This window comes from Pangasianodon hypophthalmus, chromosome 28 (genome assembly GCF_027358585.1).
Source record: "Pangasianodon hypophthalmus isolate fPanHyp1 chromosome 28, fPanHyp1.pri, whole genome shotgun sequence".
In the NCBI taxonomy this organism is placed as follows: domain Eukaryota; kingdom Metazoa; phylum Chordata; class Actinopteri; order Siluriformes; family Pangasiidae; genus Pangasianodon; species Pangasianodon hypophthalmus.
Window position 1 is genome coordinate 7,630,912 of NC_069737.1, and position 20,609 is coordinate 7,651,520.

A 20,609-nucleotide genomic window follows, 5' to 3' on the forward strand; every position below is an offset into this window, starting at 1 on the left:
CTATCAAACTACTAGCACAATCACAATCTAGCAAAATCACAGTCTAGTAATTTTTTAGAGCAACCCTGTAATAGGCAGTTGAGAATTAAGTCATGCAGCATACAATATAGCAGCTTTTTTGAGCTGTTTTAGACTTAGCTTTGTTCAACTTGGCCGAGCTAATATCATTAACCAGGGTTTACAGTTTTCACAGTGTGTGGTGGTTTGTGAATGGCTTATTTATTGTGTGTGTGTGTGTGTGTGTTTTTGGTTGCCAGTTCCAGTGTTCACATGACAACAGGCTACACTTTTGTAGATTGTTGTACAAATTTGTAAAACAAATTTAAATACTATACTGATTTATATCCAGTATTTTATTGTAGAAATTATAGAAATTCTTTACAGTGTAGAATTACAGAACATATGCAAGCCTTTGCAAAGACTAGGTGCCAAACAAGGAACTTGGAAACAATGAAAAGGTGATACTAATTACAGTCGGTGTGAGAAACATACGCATCACATGGTCTGGGTGATTATTGTACACATGCTTATAAAAATACACAAACATTACAGTGCTTAAAACCATGAATCAGTGAACATTTGATCTGAATGATTTACTTTAGTGATCACAGGTTATTCTTGTTTTGCTATAGTGGAGACAAGACGGATGTAGGAAACATATTCACTTTACACACTTGCTGGAACTAATTATTAGATCAGTTTGTGTTTTGGGATTGATGACTGTTTAAGTAACTTAATAACAATTTATCATAAAAGTACCCAATGGGACCACACCTGATTCCCAGCAGGGGCCAAACCTTATTCCTGTCATTTAATAACTTGTCCTCAGTTTTCAAATAGCAGTTAATAATACTGACTTTGGTAGGTGATGTGCTATTGTGTGCACATAATGTATATGTAATTTAATGCTATGTAATAGAATTGGGGTAGCTTGGTTGTTGAATGTTAAAAAAGTAATGGTTTGATACTAAAGGCTTGCCAGTCAGAATCACAGTATTGTTTTTAATTTGGCAACAAGTATGTTGCCATCTAATTACCACTATTGGGCCCATGAACAAAGCCCATATAATCCTACCTATGTATTTAATAGCCTTCGTGATAAGTGTCAAAACCAAAATCAGTTTAATTAATATTAAATATTGAAATGAAACACACATCTATAGCAGATTCATTTCACAGTGACTACATTTGGTGGTTAGTATTAGCATTAGCATAAGCCTTGGAAGATACTAAAGGCAGATCCATAATTCTTGCTCAGCTCAGCTTCCAGCAACATCACACTGTGCTGCTGAACGCGGCCATTGTTATCAGGGCCGATGAAGCCCGCTGAGCTTAGTGCACCACTATTTCCAAAGCAGCAGTAAGCACTCCAGTAATACTTGGCCACCCTTACATTATTTCCAATCACCTGATTCCCAGGGACTACACCCGTGACAATGTAAGCCCTGTTACAGTTCTGTTGCACCACTGTGGCCATGTCTTCCTCGTGCTTTTTCCACTGACCACGGTTGAAGCTAGGATCTTGTGGAGCCGCGTTGGTCAACGTGGAGGTGGCTAGCATGGTCTCTTCATTGTGTGTGTGGTAAACAGGGAATAGGTGGCCCCTGTCATAGTCAGAGCCTTCATAATCAGTGTTAAGAGCCTGTCGCTGCCCTCGATTTGTTGATGGGATGTTGCCCTGAGATGCCATACACGCAAGGTTTGCTCCATCTAGCTTCAAAAGTAAAGACAAAGAGGAGCTGCTAGTTTAAGGTATAGTTTATGTACCATATAAAAAGGTTATATACAATAAAATCATGGTTTATTAATTGTACCACCCAACATCAGTTTTTTTAAGGTATTTTTGTTGGTTTGGAGAATGGCTTCATAGCCATCAGTATACAGATATACAATTTTGTGCGATCTTTAAAAAATACTCTTTAGAAAACATTTTTTGTAATGCCAACTAGAGCAGCATAGCATATTAATAATGAAATAAATATTTCCTGATTTCCTTATCTTTGCATACCATCAATTCTCTACTACTAGATGCAATTAACATGCAGAGGTTTCATTATTATTTCACTTTGTATTATAATGTATTATGATTATTATAATTATTATTATTATTATTATTATTATAGTTCCACTATTAACTATCTTATGCTATTACACAATAATTATTTTAAACTCTAATTTACTGAATAGTTAGAAAAAAGTGGATAAATGCTATTAGCAGTGTGTGGAAATATTTAAATAATATATTAAAATAAAGGTGAGATGTGTAGCATTTTTGTCTGGGATATGCTTGTGTAAATGCTCAATAGTTACAGTCATATGCATAACAATTTTATCAAGCCTGTGCTTAAAGCATGATTTCATAATGTCAGATAATCTATTTATAAGACTGGAATAGAGAATTCCAGTTTGTAAAATCAAATTTTATTTGGTAGGAATGTCAAACATGACATTTGCTATAATAATGTAGGTTAAGGTGAGCAGGAGCAGTTAGTGAAGATGAATGAATGAAAAGAATATGCTAGATATTAATGCTGTAATTAACTATACACCATGTATAACACAGACTCTGATGGTATCTGTACAGTAAGTTATAATGAGCCCATTGTATACCTCGTTACAACATTAGTTCCTGTTTATATACACATTATAACATTTAGTCACCCCTTTGCTGTTATGATAACCTCCATGGTTCTAGCTTTCCACTAGATTTTGGAGCATGGCTGTGGGGATTTATTCTCATCCAGCGAGAAGGCCTGGTGTGCAGTTGCCATTCCAGTTCAGCCCAAAGGTGTTCAGTGGGGTTGAGGTCTGGGCTCTGTGCAGGTCACTCGAGTTCTTCCACTCATGTCCTTATTAACCTCGCTTTGTGAGCAGGGGCATTGTCATGCTGCAACATTTTTATCCTAGGCCCCGTAGTGATGCTACAGCATACAAAGACATTCTATGCAATTGTGTGCAACATTTGGCAACAGTTTGTTTGGGGAAGGCTCACATATAGGTGTGACGGTCTGGTGTCCACAAACTTTTGGCCATATAGTGTAGAAAGGTAATATAGTGTATTTGGTAGGAATGTTGTGAACGTCATTTGCTAAGTTGAGAAAGAATGTAGGTTAACAGTAGGGACAGTGCTCATAAGGTTTCATGACAACAAAATTTATAATGCTTATTTTAAACAATTCAATTTTTTCTATATACATATATATTATATCTTCTGGTTGGAGTTCTCATCAGTTGAGTTCGCTCACTGCTGCTGGGGGTGGCCCCATATGGATGGCCTGAAGAACTGTTTGGATTGCTGGGGATGGCGCCACGTGGGGGCTGTGGAGATGGCTCGTGCGGTTGCCACGAGCAGCTTCGTACTCAGGACTCCATCAGTGGACAATGGATAGATTTTAACACTGTGATGAATTTGCACAATTGCACTATTTGTCCTTATAGTACACAATAATAGAAGGGATTTATTTATAATCGCATTATCCGTTGCACCCAGATGAGGATGGGTTCCCTTTTGAGCCTGGTTCCTCTCAAGGTTTCTTCCTCATATCATCTTAGGGAGTTTTTCCTTGCCACCGTCGCCACTGGCTTGCTCATTAGGGATAAATTCACATATTTACAATTTATTTTTGTGAATCCATTTATTTCTGTAAAGCTGCTTTGTGACAATGTCCATTGTTAAAAGCGCCATACAAATAAAATTGTATTGAATTGAATTGAATATTAAATGACATTGAAATATTGAAATATTAAATGGTGTTACAGAGTAATGATTATCACTGTCAAAGATATCACTATGATACAGCAAGTTTTCATTACCTCCAAATGCTGAGTTTATCAGACAGTGGGGGCAGTCGTGGCCTAGTGGATAGAGAGTCGGACTTGCAACCCGAAGGTGAACCTGAAGGTCGTGGGTTTGAGTCTCAGGTCCGGCAGGGATTGTAGGTGGGGGGAGTGAGTGACCAGTGCTCTCTCCCACCCTCAATACCATGACTGAGGTGAGAACAAAAAAAAAAAAAAAAAAGGCTGCCCACTGCTCTGTGTGTGTGTGTGTGTGCTCACTACTGTGTGTGTGCACTTGGATGGGTTAAATGCAGAGCACAAACTCTGAGTATGGGTCACCATACTTGGCCACAAGTCACTTCACTTCACACTGCAGGACATCTTTTGGAAGTGCTCCCCACTGTTTAATTTTTGAAATTAACCTAAATTGGCAGGCGATGTGATGTTTAGTGCTCCAAATATCTACATCTGTATCTCTATTTTCTCTATATCTATATCTATTTTCACATTCTGATTAAACATGAATGGGGTTATGGGCAGAGGTAGAGGTCATTGTTTGTTCCGTAAGCTTCATATCTGAGCACTCACTTGAACTGGTATGAAAGAAAAAGAAAAAAACCCTGCCTGCACAACTGTGCACAACCTGTTTTGTGGTTATCTTGTTACATTCCATGTAATCCCAGTCCTGATGCACACCTCTAGTCTCAATTACATACCCTGTGAACATTTCTGGCAAACCTTCTCTCTCCTATTCGTATTTGTGTTTGTATGTGTTTAGAACCCATTATCTGTTCAGGCCGGGTTAATGTATCCATATTTAGTTACATCCCTAAGCTGCTGATAAACATCACTAACTACACATCTGTATATGCCTATAGAGGGAATATTATTACAGCAGCCTATTAAAGATGGCCCAAAATGCAAACATTAATTAAAGTACAGGTATAATATAAAGCTACATTTCAAAATAACATTCTTAAAGGCAACATTTGAACCATATTGGCAGGCTTTCAGGAGAAGATAAAATCAGCTTTTTCATCAATGTTCTTACCTGTGGTTCCACATACCAGCGATCAACCCTTTTAACATCTGCACGGCGGAACTCGTAGGCCGAGTAAACGGGGATTTTGTTCTTGGTGTCATAAAGAGTGGCGTAGAAATATTGCGGCTTCTCATTTTGGTCCAGAAGGCACTGACATATCTGTTTGTAACGATTGTTGTCCGATGGATCTTGCAATACTGTGGGAATTCCTACAGAAAAGAACTGAGGACACTTTGCAAAAGTAGTAACCTCAGACAGAGCGAAAGCAGGCAGAAGGAAGAGATAAAACATGCTGGGAGACATTACGCTTCTGGAAGTGATAGGGAGACAGGAGAAATGAACAGCACAAAGAAAGTAGCTTTTTAAATACACACAGGTGCGCACACCCACACCCACACACACACACACACAGGTACCCGCTGTCTTGCGTTACTTATTGACCACTCTGGCAATGTGGCTGTGAGTTCGTATGGGAAAAAACACAGCTAGCAAATAAAGATAATTTTCAAGTTCATGGAATGAAGTCTGCTTTTCTGATAGTCTTTATGAAATGTTTATGAACTCAAGAAGAAGGCATCTTAAGAGTTCTTACCGAAATACATAAAAAATAATAGTGTATAATGATTTTTATGTAAGACAGGATTGTGCCTTTTTGTTTAATTAATTTTCTAAATTATCATAAAGACCACAGGCAATGAGTTGCTCGAATGAAGCATATTTTTCAATACATTTAATTGGAGTGACTCATTGCCTGCAGACTTTATGATAATAGGGGAAAATTTGTGCATATTTTAAATAAATAAATAAATAAATATATAAAAGAAACTTATGAGCCATCTGTGGATGAAGGACAGTTGTGCAATCAGTGCCCACACATATTGGCACTGAAGGCATCAATATCAAAACAGGTGTTTTTCTCACTTATGTAATCAGAAACCTCATCTAGACACAGAAAGGCAGCATATGCTGGCTTATTTATACACAGGTACAATTTGGCATCCAAAAGCAAAATCGAAGTTGATACCAGGTCAGATATTTAAAGGAAAATTCCACTATTGCAGTTAGCAAGTTAAAAGAGATGCCACTTGTTAGAAGTTTCTCCTCATGTTCTGTTCAATAATTGGCAATGGATGTTCAATTGATCTAGGCCATTTCTTCTACAACAATACAGTTTAATTTTAATGACTATATTAAATTAATTATAGTAATTAATAATTATTATAATTTTAACATACCCAATATTATGTCAATCTCAGCTGATCCCAGCAAAGTAAATAACATTTATAGAAATAGACACACAAAATGCCTTTACAGCCAACCTTGTGGGAGTGCAAATACGATGGTGGTTAAAAAAAAGGGGAATAAGATCACCTTTTTTCCAATTTGATTGGTTTTCCTTATACATGATATAACACACTCAATACAAACAGAAGTTAACATTACAGGCACATTACAAAAAAAGCAAGATGTAATGCACAACAGGATGGATAAGTTGGAAGATGATACAAACATGGGTCTAATATCATTCCTCCTTTGAAGTGACAATCTTAATAAAGTTCTCCCAAATGTCTATATGTAGGTGATTTCCAAGATGACCTTTTTTAAATATTTAATCGTAAGCTAGCAATTTTGTAACTCTACTTTTACCTTACCTTGCTGGCTCAGTAAGTCAGGATCTCTATAATTGACATAAAGTGTGTTAGTACAGTGTTGGGCCACCATAAGCCACCAGAACAGCTTCAGTGTACCTTGCCATAGATTCTACAAGTCTCTGGAATGGTAGTGGAGAGATAGAACACCATTCTTCCAAAAGATAGTTCCTCATTCAGTGATTTGATGATAGTGATGAACAGTGCTGTCTAACAAGTCACTCCAAAATCTCTAAAAGGTGTTCAATTGGGGTGAATGTTATTTGTTATTATATATCATTTTCATATTTAATTACCTATTCAGTGAGACCTCGTGCCCTGTGGATATGGGCAGGGTGCTTATGGAAGAGACCACTCGCATTAGGATAAAACGGTTTAATTATAGGATAAAGGTGACTAGTCAGAATAACTTTGTACTCATTTGCAGTGACAGTTCCCTCTAAGGGCTCGAGTGGAGCAAACCCATGGCAGCAAAATGCTATATCATAACAGAGCCATAACAAATGAAGTTGCCCCGTATATTACACTCCAGTATGCACCTTTTTCAGTTTTTACGACAGCCCAGTGCCAGCAAAGAAGCTTCTACAATCTTCTAATTTACAGTAACTGTATCATGGTCTTGCACATTCCACAAAAACTCTTTAACATACGATAATGCATTTCAAATATCTTCCAGTTACTTCTCTTGAGGATGTGATGTCTAATTATTTGATTAAATATCACCCACTATTGCTAGAAGTGTGGTGTCACATTTGATTCAGTGATTCATACTGAAGTGAATGAAGGGCTTTAACAAAATAAAGTGATGCCTTACTGTAATTGTTGCAATTAAAATAGTAACACCTTTTACTGGCACCGTTTACTGGCTCTAGGGTGGGTCTTGCTGCAGAGAATGGCATCTCAATATCACACTGGTTTCACAAAGTTAATTTGATTAGCATGGCACAATTAGCAAAGTTTTACTGGGATGTGAAGTGTTGATATTTGGGATGATTAGGCCTTGCCCTAACTCTTGTATATTCTCTGCTTTAAGAGGAATCTGCAATTTGCAGATGTCTGGCAAACAGCCAAAAATAACAAAAAAAAAGGGTTTTGACCCAAATTGAGTTGTTTTATTTTAATAAGTGGAAGTGAATGAAATCTTGACATGCAGTTTTCTCTCTTTTCACATACAAAAGGAGAAAATAATTCAGTTCAGGAAAACATATAGTTTCCAGAGCTAGAGACAATATAGTAAAAATGGATTGGTCAGAATTTGACCATGTGAAGGGTTTTCCCAGGCTTCCACACACATATTATGGCAGGGTTTTGCTCCTTACCCACCGCCATGGGGTCACGATGCATGGCAGACCATGAAAGGACTGCGATGCCATTTTCTTTTGCTAAGTTTTTCTTTTTTCGAGCAGAAAAAAATAACTGTGTGCAGTCTGAAAGCTCCTTAATACTGCGCATTAAGATGCAGTCACAGTGGATTTTCAGCAGAATGGAGAAAAAAGTAGGCGAATATGGGTCGTCCATGTGCAGATCCTTATGCAGTGGTTCATTGAACAGCTAAGGAAAATATATGTTTTTACTATAATTTTTTACATTTCAAAACATAAATATTCATCAGAAGATACAGATTGGAAGACATAGTTAGGTGCAAAAGTTTGTCAGATGTCAGATAACCAAGAAGTGTACAATTCAAGGTCTGGGAAGTTGGCTAGCGTTAACAGTTATTTTAATCTATTTTACAAGTTCTTGGTAAATAGTGAATGCTACGTAGGACATGACTCATGAAGCAGTTTTAACATACTGTACATACTGTACCTTTTGTCCTTGTCTAAGTTCCTGTGGTAGACTCGTCTCTCAACATTCTCTGTGAATCTATATTAAGACAATCGAGCCATTCTTAATCCACTCACAAGTACACACAGGTGTGCCATTTTTGGCATTTAGCCAAATGTGAGGTGTATTTGCTGCCTCAAAGCACTTTGAACAGACCACATGACAAACAGGTTATAGATAATGTATTAAATCAATCATTTTTTTTTATTTATTAATAAATCAATACAAAAATCCCTATATCCATGAAAATGTCTTTAAATATTAATTTAAAAAATATTTAAATTATTTTGTAAAAATAACTTGTAAAAATGCATATGCTTCAGTCTGTTCCACATAACATATTTCAATATTGGTAACGTGTTACATACAAAATATTACTCTATGATAAAACATTAATATCCTGATTGGAGTGGTCCCTTCCAGGATGACAATGCCTCTATCTAGAGAATACGCTCGACAATGACTCAGCTTGTTGTCAGAGACAAGTAGGTAAGTTTCTTTCAGTAAGGCTAGCCACTAGTGAGCCCACTTGAGGAGTTTGCAGATCGAGTGGACCCAATGGCAAAATGTGAAGGTTTCTCAGAACAGGTAGGAAGAACCTGAGGGCCGGCCAGACCACCCTAAATTCTAGTAGGTTGATTTGTTCTGACTTTTATTGTGGATCAATACAACCTCCAACCCCCCCAGAATCCAATAGGATTTTGACATCTCTGGGATTCAGAGATGACAAGGCAGTCTTTATGCATCTCAAAAAAAAAAACTGGCAGAACTGGCAGAACTTTGAACTGGTATGCCTGCCCTAGAATGGTGGACCAGAAGAAGCACCTGTGTTCTGGGGTATTGGGAACATTGTCAACCAGTCTCATGGCTGTTTCCGCTGTGGAGCATCTCATCAGTAGCTCCTGTCCTTCACTGGTGGGCTCTGCAGGATACTTTCAAGGTGAGTGAGAGAGAGAGAGAGAGAGAGAGAGAGAGAGAAAGATGTACCATGTGATATGTGTAACGTGACATGTTTGTAGTTCTGATCATGGGAGTTGGCATTTATGGCTTCAGCAGTGACAGGTAATGTGACAGATACAAGCATTTTAAATTGCTCTTTATATATAGGATTCAGTATTGAGCTTCAAAATGGGTGTCAAGGTAGGGCACTTTCAGGTGAAACTCTGTATCAGTGATTGTGTTGATTTCTGTTAATGATGTCATCAATAATAACTCAAAGCCACAGTTTTGGTCAGATGTTTCGAGAAGGCCATACTCCAACCATGTACAAGCACATGCAATCTCAACACCCTATTCACTGCCCATTTAAAGAAAACCTATCACTGCTCTATTCGAAGCACACTATTCTTTTGTAGCTTCTAATCTTATGGACATGATTATCAATTACCTAAAAAGCAATACATCAGTACATCAAGGTGATACAGGAAGTTATTTCTTTTTGGCGTGTACAAGTGGCACGTATACAGGCCTATATTTTTTTAACCACTGGAGCCCCCTATTGGACACATAAAGCTTCATGAAACAAAACAGTTGTTTGGAAAGGTTCACTGCTTTGTGAAGCTTCATTTTGCTGTTATTAAGTGCAGGCAGGCAGAACCAAAGGGCATAACAATATTCAAAACCATGAAACAGGCAATGAGTAAAGTGACCAGCCAGCAGGACTGCGATAAGATAAACTAGTAAACACAAGACATAAAACAATAAAACTTAATGACTTCATTGTCAGAAGGCAAGAACAAGACTTTGCAATGATCTGTTATGAGTTACTGATGTCACCCTTGATCCTGAAATCCAAGGTGTGTGTCAAAACACACAACCCTTTGCTCGATTTGTTCTGCCAAAAAATATGTGATCAATGATGTCTGAAGCTTCGTTTTGGCACACTGCTTTGAAATTGATTTAGAAGACAAGCGAATCCTGGCGCTCAAGAAGAAAGTCAAAAGTCAAGAGCTGTGTGTTATTTATGCTGATTATTGATATAGAAATATTTTGTAGTTATGGAACCAACAAGAAAATGAGGGCATTCTGAAGTTCAGGAAAAATTTCAACTCATATAACAATTAAGGTTGTCTATTTATAAGAAATTTGTATTGATGATGTATAAGAGTTTACCTTTGCCTATGCCACAAATAAATAAATAAAGCTGGAACCCAAAACACAGCTGCATGATGCATTAGGAGCTGCACTTCATCATTTCAACCACCAGATGCCTCCAGATGAGAGCCACTGTATTGAAAAGCTTTGAGTAATAAACCTTTTTTTGATACATCTGGGAGGAAAGCTTCATTGCTTCAGAAAGCTTGATTTTGGCATCACTGTTGTGAGTTCAGGTAATAAGAACTGTGTATGATTAGGAACAGATGTGCTTGATTTGAAGTCTGAGGATGTGTGTGTGATCGGTCATGACACATTGTTTGTAGTCCTGATCGGGGGAGTGACTTTGTGGCTTCAAGAGTGACATGTGATGTGGCAAACATGGTGTGAGTAGTATGTAATTAGTAAGTAATAAATTAATCAATAAATAAATCCTATTCGTTGGTTTATTTGTCACCAGGAAAAAAATACAAATGCTTTAATGGATAAAAAGTATTTGGTATTTGATAATAAAATAATAGTTTCTGGTTTCATCTGTGGTATATGTTTATCAATCCCTGTTCAGTTTTTTATTAATTAGGTTTTACTTATAAGGCCTTCCAGCTGGTTCCTTTATGCAGGATCAGTTGCATTAAAGGAAAAAGTCTTACATGTCCTTATAATTAACATATGATCGTCACTGGTGTCCAAGTGTGCTATCCTGGTAAGGTTTACAGAAGGCGGAATATCATTACAGGCTCGCTTATTGTTATTAATATTATATATTATTAAATATTTTTATTGGCGTAGACATGAGTCAAAAAACTTCCACTTCTGTCTTTTAGCCTTTACCCTGATCATTCATTTCGTGCTCCCAGCTGTCTGTGCGTTTGACCTTTTATGGAGTTTTGTGGGCATCACTACAAGCAAATGAGCTGTGTTGGGAGCGTGCTTTGCATGTTATATATGCACGCAAATACATGTCATCCTTTCCAAAACATTTGTCAATCTGGAGGAAGATTTTAGTTCGGTTTGTCATTTACACACAACTTTACTGAAATATTGATAAATGAGGCCTATTGTCTGTACATGAGAAATATATGCAAACAAAAAGTCTCCCATTTCAATGCCCAAATGTTTTGAGCTTGTTTTAGGTCTACTTGTATGGTTTTTGATATGTAGTTGGGCTTTTTTTTATATGTATTTGGGTAATTTTTCTAAAACATTTAAACCCTGGTTAAAACCTGGATATTACCTTGAACATAGCTGAACAAAGGTAAGTCTAAAACAGCTCAAAACCAGCTGACGAACCGTATGCTGTATGACTGTCTGTTGTTGGTTTATGATATTAGTTCCTCTGTGTACATTTCGCACAAAAGAAACACAACTGCTGCATCAAACACAATTAAACAAAGGTACATCTTAAACCACTCAAAATGAGCTGCTAGTCTGTATGCAGAGGTGGGTAGTAACGAATTACATTTACTTCGTTACATTTACTTGAGTAAATGTTTTGGGTAACTTGTACTTTTACAGTATATTTAAAGATGTGTACTTTTACTCTTACTCAAGTACATTTTTAGTGAAAAATTTTTACTTTTACTTCGCTACATTTGGCTGCGTTCCTCCGTTACTGTCAAATGGTAATAAATATGAGATTTGTTAAAGAATTAGTTTATATGACTTGTTCGCAAGTCTCGCGAGACGTTGGAGAGGCTGCTACGCATTTCCCGCTTACGTTTAGCGCGCGTTTAGTTGGAAGGTGATGGCTGAAGCAGAGGAAGACGTGCGCGAGACCCGTGACCTCAAGTTCAGTCTATGTTTTCACTCCAAGATGTCAAAAAGAATAGTTTCATAATGCGATGCATGTTGTGTGCACGAACTCCAACCTGAAAAAACACGTAGCGGTAAGTGTCAAAATTACGCCTATTTGAACCCTATTAACGGTAATTTGGTAACTATGGGCACTACTGAAGTTCAAAAGTAAAATTCTGTAAAAACAGATTGTTCAAGAAAGAACATATGACCAAATAAACATTCACATACTGAAGCGCAAACACACATAAACAAGTTCATACACAAACATAATAACAAACACACACTCTGCACACACACCTTCTCTTTTGTTCTCTGTTAGCTTGTTTAAATGCAGATGCTGACAGGTTTGTGTTGTGAATGTGAAAATATAGACAGAGTTAACTGTTAGAAAAACATCTGGGTGTGTTTGAGATTTTATTGCAAATGACAGGTTATGTGATGTTAATGTGCCCATCACAGGACTGAGATAGGCTACTTTACTTCAACCTAGGTTTTATATAAGTAGAACAGAGAGACTTTCAAGGAGAGGTGTGTGAAAGCTCTCCAAGTAGTTTGAAATTCAGGGTTTTCGCTTCATATCAATCAGATCCGAAGTAACTAGTAACTAGCTACTTGAGTAGTTTTTTCATCAGATACTTTTTTACTCTTACTCAAGTAACTATTAAGATTGTTACTTTTACTTTTACTTGAGTAAATATTTCCATAAGTACTTGTACTTTTACTTGAGTACAGATTTTGGATACTCTACCCACCTCTGAATGTATGCTGAATGACTATGTTTTCACCCTCAACTGCAGTAAAAAAAAAACAAACAAAAAAAAACAGGTTGCTCTAAAAATTCACCAGATAGTAGCCAGGACAATATGTGATAGCCTCTTGACTCAAGAGTTTTACAGTTTTAGCTGTAGATGTTCTACATATGCTCAATGAGAGTTTTTTTTTTTGGTTTATTGTTTTTACAATGTATAAATATGGATATTGTAGTTAGCATTAAATACTGCTCACATTAGCAAGCCACATGTAATGAGCTTTCCAGTGTAACTAGGGTCTGAAGGTCAAAAGAATTGAAAGACATGTTTATGTGTTTGAACAGAAACACATATGCTATGTTATAAAGTATAATGTATAAAATTATTAATAGTTTAATAATGACATTTCAAGGTAAAATACCGTATTTAGGAACAACTTGCACCCTGGATACTTTTGAATGTTTTTTTTTTAATTGTTTTTAGGTTTATATATATATATATATATATATATATATATATATATATATATATATATATATATATATATATATATATGCATTTTTAATGATCCCCTAAATCATCAATTATCACAACAAATGTCAGACCTACAAACTCTAGCTTAATATAGAAAAGAATGATTCTTTCATTATGGTTTGCAAATCATTGACATTTCAATGCACAGTACATTGCACTACAGTAACGGCCATCTTAAATGCCTTAGGACCCTTAGGATTATAAAGTGACTTTTGAAAATTTTGACTGTTTATGTGCAAGTAACCAGTCCTGGTGATATATATATATATATATATATATATATTTGCTTATATATAAATTGCCAGTAAAATCACAGTATTACACAGAATTAAGTTCATATCTTTAAATGCTTTCTTTCATAAATGTATGAATACAGTATATTCTAGTGAATATGTCATTCACTGTTCTTGCATAAGGGTCTATGAAATTGATTGTACAGCATTGATTTGGATTTACAGTTGCCCAAAAATCCCATTTCCCATTTCACTGGGATTAACAGGGCAGATGACCAACGGGTCATCGTGGTTAAGGTGGGGGCTAAAGTAGGGCCTAATTACTTCTCCGAATGCACAGTCAGTAAATGAGTAAATGTGAGTCTCTGCTTCCATGTCATAGAAGGAGACCAATGCCTCGTTGAAATCAACAAACACTCCTACTTTGCGGGGTTTGTTTGAAAGAGACAGCAGGGTGGGAGGGTCTTCCAGAGCTGCATAATTGTCGCTGTTATAATGCACAATGGCCCAGTATCCTTGGCTTGGTTTGAGGGAGATTGCGCCCTTCCTGTTGGCCTCCTCTCTTGCCACCCCAATATCCCAGCCTTGTTTGTTCCCAACCTCCACTACCCAGAAGGCCCTGCCATCGGTCAGCCAGTTCTGTCCCAAAATGCTGCCGAACAGATCAAAACTCTCAGGGTTATCAGATGCATCCCTTGTCTCCATAGAGCTTCGCACCTCTCTCAGGTCATCAGAGATTAGGAGTTGAGCATTAGCAGTTTCTGGATCCAGAGTCACATCCACTGAAAGATCAGAAATCATGAATGAGATGAATCACCGAACCTACTTGTTGCGGATCATAGCTATCAACTGCTGTTATTTATTTATTTATTTATTTATTTATTTATTTATTTATTTGCTTTAACATGATCACCATTAGCTATTGTATCAGCTTTGTGCTCCAAAGTTAAAGATGTGTTTAACAACAATAGTATAGCAATTGTATGCCATGCCAGATTACAGTTGTTAAAACTAATCAGTGACCATTTACAAAATGTTCAGATGTTAACAAAATGTCCACAAATTGTTTCTTTCTTTATTTTGCATGCTTCTGTGCCACAAAATGTAAGGCATTGTGCACCCTCTGGTGGATCTGCCTGGCGTTACAGCATGCCGTTGTACAGCAGTGATCTACAGCTATCAGTTATCTACAACTGTCAGTCAGACTGCTGATATCTAAACCTGTACCAATCATCCTCAAACCTTATGATGATTAACATAATGTATAACAATTACAGATTAATAGATGAAATCAGTTGCTTGGCTAAGTAGAGATAGAGTTTTCAAGCCCCACTAGTCTTACAGCAGGGTCCAAAGGTCTGAATCCGCCATGAAGGACTCATTTTATTTCATGCAGTAATTATTGTACGTATACTTGTAATACTTATTAGATTTTTATCTAACTATATATCTCAATATGTCAGTCCTAGGCATTATAATTGATATTACAGTAACATCTTGTACTTACCTCCAAATTTCTTAATCCTTGCAGTTTCTATAAGGCAAGTGAGAAACTAAATAAATAAATGGCTCTCACACAGATGACAAAACAAGTACGTAATACATTTGACTGGAAGCCAGTAAAAGCCATTTCCCTCACCAATTCTGGAGAGTTTCTCAAACTCTTCCTCAATATCAGCCATCATGGTCACCGCCAGGCTCCTTATTGTGCCAAAGCTCAAATCAGTATCCAAGAAAACAGAAGTCCCGTCACTGCCATTATCTACCATTGTGACGGAGGGATAACTCTTAAAAAAAAAAAAAAAAGAAAAAAATAAGTTTCCTGCCATGTGACTTCAAGATAGAGGAGTTTTCGCTTTTCAGTTTCTCTGTAACAGGAAACGCTGCATTTTTTTTCTCAGATTAACTTCAAGAGAGAGGGGAAAAAAAGAAATGCTGATAAGGGATAACAATTTATAACAGTTGTAATGTAACAGTTTTAACATAACAATCTTACTATAGATGGACAAAAGCATAAAGAGTGGCCCATTAATAAATGAAAAAAATGTAACTGTTGGCAAATGGCTGTGGAATACCATGATATATGAATGAAAGATATGTGAAAATTTTAAAAGTAGCTTTATTCCTCTGCTCACAACTTTATTTTGCTCAGTTGCTTTTATTTACTGAAGGACATAGTGACTGTAATGCATAATGAATAGACAGCAGTAGTAAGTGGGTAAATGTAGACATATAGAAATATTAATTTGACATTAGGGACATCTGAGAAATCTGAGAATTTCTCAAACTAAAAACCTGCTGACCTGTAGGAAGAACACAGGGTCTTCTTCATCCCCCAATATTTGTAGATCTGAAATGGTTTCACTCAATGTGGAGATCTTTCTCTGCAAATCCTTTTTCAGCTTCTCTGCCTCCTGCTCCACTTGCCTCCTCCGGTCTTCTAAAGGGCTCAGCACCTCGTCTTCTGCCTTCTGAACTGCCTTCTTTATGGCATTGAAAATCTTTTTAATTTCCTTTGTCTCCTGGTCAATCAGAGCCTGTAAAGAGTTAACCAATGGACGGCATCAGTGTTGTTTCTTAAATATGCTTGTGAACGGTAGCTTTCCTTTTTCAGGGTTTATTTGCTGTCGATTATTCTCTGATTATTAAACCACAGCACTGTTGTAATCTGATTAGTCAGAAGGTGCTGATTAATTTTCTATAACAGTGCATCTCTGACAGTACTATCAGGTGATAGTTCAAATGATATTTATATTAATGCACTGATCCAAATATTGTACATAATCCGCATAATCTAAGACTAATAATAAATGTGTTATTTATTATTAGTATATTGTCTACTTGTTGTATATTTGGTATTTAAAAAGCACTGGATTTTCCCATTAACAGATAGCTTAAGTGCGAGTAAAACTGTTTAGATTGCTGCCAAGTGGTGATTTTGCTGCTATCAGGTCATCTTGTAGATGAAAACACAGCTATAATTCATTACAGTATATTATGGTAATTCAGTTTAAAGTGTAGTTGTGAGTTCGATTAAGCTGTTTTGCTGAGTTGTAGGTTAGTTATGGAGACTCACCAGGCAGTTTGTTGCAGAATTGTCCAACTCCTGCACTTTCTCCTCTCTCTTTTGTATTTTCTGTTTGAGCTCGCTTATAACAGTGTCCAGCTCTGCCTGTGAGGAAATATATCTGTACACATCAACAGCGCTTCCACAATTGGGGTGCCATTTATTCCTTCGTAAAATTAAACTTTATTTTTTTGATCACTTTCCAAAATTGTAAAAATGGCGTTCTAAAAATACATTAACCGAATCAAAAAAAAAACAAAAAAAAAACACAGTATCTAATTTTCACTACATTTCTCTATTATATGAGTAAAAATGTTTTTTTTTTTAAGCGTATAATTAGAATTGGGTAAAGGGCTGTGCTTTCCAAATGACCTTGTCAGTCAATATCATTATAAATAAATAAATAAATAAATGGTTTTTTCATTCTTCCCATGATCTTCAGGAAATTGGGATAATGCAGCCTGTGACTTTTGGAATATTTTGTATATTTCCTAGAAGTGAATATGTTCAGCTAACAGGGTTGTGCCAGTGTTGTGAGACATAACTGGTAGTGGGTTCAAAGCCATTGTAAATGTTCAAAGCCATTGTAAAATCTTTGATATACTCACACCTGTGACTGCATCAGTAATTAAATTCTGTATGAACCAATAGGTCAGTTAGACCATAGATTTTTAGAATCACAGAATGGCCTACTCTTTGCCTGTTATGTTTTTTTTGCAATGAAATCTTCCTGTTAACAGACTACATTGTGTGGCAGAAGAATTGTATATTGCAAATATTATTAATAATAAACTAAATTATGTAGTGAACTCTGGATTCAACATTTCTCAACATTTGTTGTCATTCTATGAGGGTTTTAGGCACTGCACATAGTGTCATGCCTAAGAACACCCTTACCTGAAAAGTTCTTATTGCTTAAACTCATAAATCATATTTAAATGAGCTTTATTAATGCTTTTTTGCATTTCTGAGCATTCATTCTACACCAAAATTCAAAAACAAATATAGACACCTGACCACATTCTAGCAAGAAGAACCAGAGCATGGATTTTTTTTTTACCTGCCTTCTGTCTCTTTCTTCCTCCACAGACACCACATTTGTGCCTCCTTGCACACAGAGACTGCAGATTAACTTTCCCTCGCTGACTGAATAGAGCTCCAGAGGCCTGCCGTGGACCATGCACGCCCGCTGATCCAGTTCATTCAGAGGTGCCACCAGCTTATGCCCTTTGGAACGTAACTTGTTGTGATGCCTTTTAAGATGTCTATCGCAGTATGACAACAAGCACATCAGACAGGACTTGACTGCTTTATATTTGCTATTATCAGGGCAGATGTCGCAGGGGACCTCCCCCGACTGTCCAGTGAACTCATCCTGTCTTGGCTTTTGGGATTCAAGGAAGTCCTTCAGAATATCTCTAAAGGCAATGTTGATCTTTGGTTTTATCTTTAGATGCTGCTTGCATAATGGGCAGACTAGGTCATTGATAGTCATGTGGCAGCTTAGGCAGGCACTGCAGAAGGTGTGACCACAGGCGGTAGTGACAGGCTCATTCAGCAAGTCAATGCAAATGGAACATTTGAGGTGTTGCAAGATGGATACAGGAGTGTCTCGAAGAGAAGTGAAGGAAGATGTGAGGGATGCGAAGGAACTCATGGCTGAATCCATGTTATCTGTTGATAATTGGTACAGGCTGGTAATTTTGTTATATTTGGCATCCCATTTGAGGCAAAACACTTAAAGTATAATAGGTTTTATATGGCTTAACATAGGCAGAATGAACTGTGTCCTCCATTTTTTATCTGTTTTCAGTGGCTGATTTTGTCCCTGCCACCTTTTGAATATATATGAATATGTATTTATATTAGTTTACATATATGACACTGCTATATATAGTGCAATGGCTATCCTGCATACTGTTTGTTTGTTTTTTGTTTATTTAGCCTTGACTAGATATAACTTAAAATTAATTATTACTGATATTTCATTACCGTATATTTATATTTATATTTACAGCATGTTTTACTGTAAGGTATTGTATATAGGGTGCACATTCTTAATTAGTGCAGTTAATTTCCTGGATGAACGGCCAGATAGATTTCTGAGCTTTCACTTTTTATTTTATCTACACAGCAATTAAATTTTCATAACTTAATAGTTAAATAGTTAGACAAGCAGCTTCTAAAGTCATATTGAGCCCATATTGGGCAATAAAAAAAATAAAATTCAGAGTTACCTCGGTGAAGTTCTGATCCTTTCCACGTCTCTGACAACCTGTCCTTCCTTATTCTGACCACACTCGTCTGTATTAGTGCACTATCTGAGTTTCATTTCATCTAAACTACACACCCCTTTGCTCAAATGTTTTCCTTGTGTGTGTGGGGGTGTGTGTGTGTGTGTCTGTCTGTCTGTTTGCACAAGTTTTATGAACTTCTGGGTTAGTTTCTTTTTTCATTTCTGGGTCAAGTTAAGTTGTGCAACAAGATTTGCAACTACAGTGCCAGCTTCCTCATGGAAAATTAATACATGAATACAACCATTCAGTTATCAGCTGATGTACACACTCAGTTGCTTTTCAGTCTGTCGTATTTGATTGTTTCAATGGAGAACATTGGTACTATAATATTTTTTTCACATAACGCCGTGTTTTGATACAGACAAAGTAGTATATAGCGTGCATTTATTGTCATAATTCCACTATGAGCATTACATTTATGAGTAACAACATTCCATTGGTGTTATGTGGTTTTACTAATGGTTTACAAATGAGATCTCTATATGACACTATTAAATATAGTGCAAAGGCTATCCCACATACACGATTGGCATGTTTGATTGTTTTTGTTTGTTTGTTTGGCTGGTTGGTGGGTTTTGGAATGTGCAGGGATTTTGTAAGGCCAATTTTATATTAGCACTGATTTTATTTTAGCATTGTGTTAACAGTGTTAACGGTGGGGACAACCTGAGGAACAATCCTAGAGAGTAAGCAGACCCATAATCTCTTAAAAACTCTGCTTTTTAGTTTCTACTATTATGCTTTAATTAGTTTTTGTGCCAACATAATGTAAATTTAAGGGTCTAGTTAGCTACTAGTAATATACAGGTCTACGGTTTGAATTAGGGAAGTTATTTAATATTTGGAAAATTTAGCACTGACTAGAAATAACTTAAAATTATTATTGATATTATTTTATTATCAAATATTTATATTTATATTTATATTTACAGCATGTTTTACTGTAAGGTATTTTTTTAATATATGGAGCATATTCTTAATTAGTGCAGTTAATTTCCTGGATCACTAGCCAGATAGATAGATTTCTGTGCTTTTATTTAATTTTTTTTTAGTTTATCTACACAGCAATTAAATATTCATATTAATAGTTAAATAGTTAGACAAGCAGCTTTTAAAGTCATATTGGGCCCATATTGGGCAATAAAAAAAATAAAATTCAGAGTTACCTCGGTGAAGTTCTGATCCTTTCCTCGTCTCTGACAACCTGTCCTTCCTTATTCTGACCACACTCGTCTGTATTAGTGCACTATCTGAGTTTCATTTCATCTAAACTACACGTCCTTTTATTCAAATGTTTTCCTTAGCACTGTGTGTGTGTGTGTGTGTGTGTGTGTGTGTGTTTGCATGTGTTTTCATGAACTTCTCGGTAAGTTTCGGTTTTCGTTTCTGGGTCAAGTTAAGTTTTGCAACTAGATTTGCAACTACAGTGCCAGCTTCCTCATGGAAAAATAAAACATGAATAAAAACCACTCAATTATCAGCTGACACATACACTCAGTTGTCTTTCAGTCTGTCATATTTGATTGTTTAAATGGAGAACATT

General features: G+C 36.5%; 2 protein-coding genes across 3 annotated transcripts; both read right to left on the bottom strand.

Annotated features, from left to right (window-relative positions):
- Positions 1–335: 335 nt before the first annotated feature.
- wu:fd46g04 (endonuclease domain-containing 1 protein) lies at positions 336–5,202 on the bottom strand. Its single transcript, XM_026942918.3, has 2 exons — positions 4,829–5,202; positions 336–1,714 (listed from the first exon to the last, which is right to left on the bottom strand). The coding sequence occupies exons 1-2, from the start codon at positions 5,120–5,122 to the stop codon at positions 1,208–1,210; spliced, it is 801 nt and encodes a 266-aa protein (XP_026798719.3). The 5' UTR covers positions 5,123–5,202; the 3' UTR covers positions 336–1,207.
- An 8,279-nt stretch (positions 5,203–13,481) lies between these two features.
- On the bottom strand, positions 13,482–20,410 carry LOC113544419 (E3 ubiquitin-protein ligase TRIM39). Of its 2 annotated transcripts, none has more exons than XM_026943241.3 (7): positions 20,233–20,410; positions 17,830–18,443; positions 16,779–16,874; positions 16,006–16,239; positions 15,342–15,489; positions 15,210–15,236; positions 13,482–14,484 (listed from the first exon to the last, which is right to left on the bottom strand). In XM_026943241.3, the coding sequence occupies exons 2-7, from the start codon at positions 18,436–18,438 to the stop codon at positions 13,922–13,924; spliced, it is 1,677 nt and encodes a 558-aa protein (XP_026799042.3). In that variant the 5' UTR covers positions 18,439–18,443; positions 20,233–20,410; the 3' UTR covers positions 13,482–13,921. The 2 variants fall into 2 exon arrangements, with proteins under 2 accessions (XP_026799042.3, XP_053086855.1); XM_053230880.1 differs by lacking the exon at positions 20,233–20,410 and adding an exon at positions 19,007–19,248.
- Positions 20,411–20,609: the final 199 nt, after the last annotated feature.

Excerpts from the sequence above, each read along its gene's own strand:
- wu:fd46g04 (XM_026942918.3), bottom strand. The coding sequence starts at position 5,122 with ATGTCTCCCAGCATGTTTTATCTCTTCCTTCTGCCTGCTTTCGCTCTG. Across the intron at positions 1,715-4,828 it reads GCTGGTATGTGGAACCACAG|CTAGATGGAGCAAACCTTGC; the intron begins GTAAGAACATTG and ends TTACTTTTGAAG.
- LOC113544419 (XM_026943241.3), bottom strand. The coding sequence starts at position 18,438 with ATGGATTCAGCCATGAGTTCCTTCGCATCCCTCACATCTTCCTTCACT. Across the intron at positions 16,240-16,778 it reads ATTCTGCAACAAACTGCCTG|GCTCTGATTGACCAGGAGAC; the intron begins GTGAGTCTCCAT and ends AACTCTTTACAG. Across the intron at positions 15,237-15,341 it reads TGAGAAACTCTCCAGAATTG|AAACTGCAAGGATTAAGAAA; the intron begins GTGAGGGAAATG and ends CTTGCCTTATAG.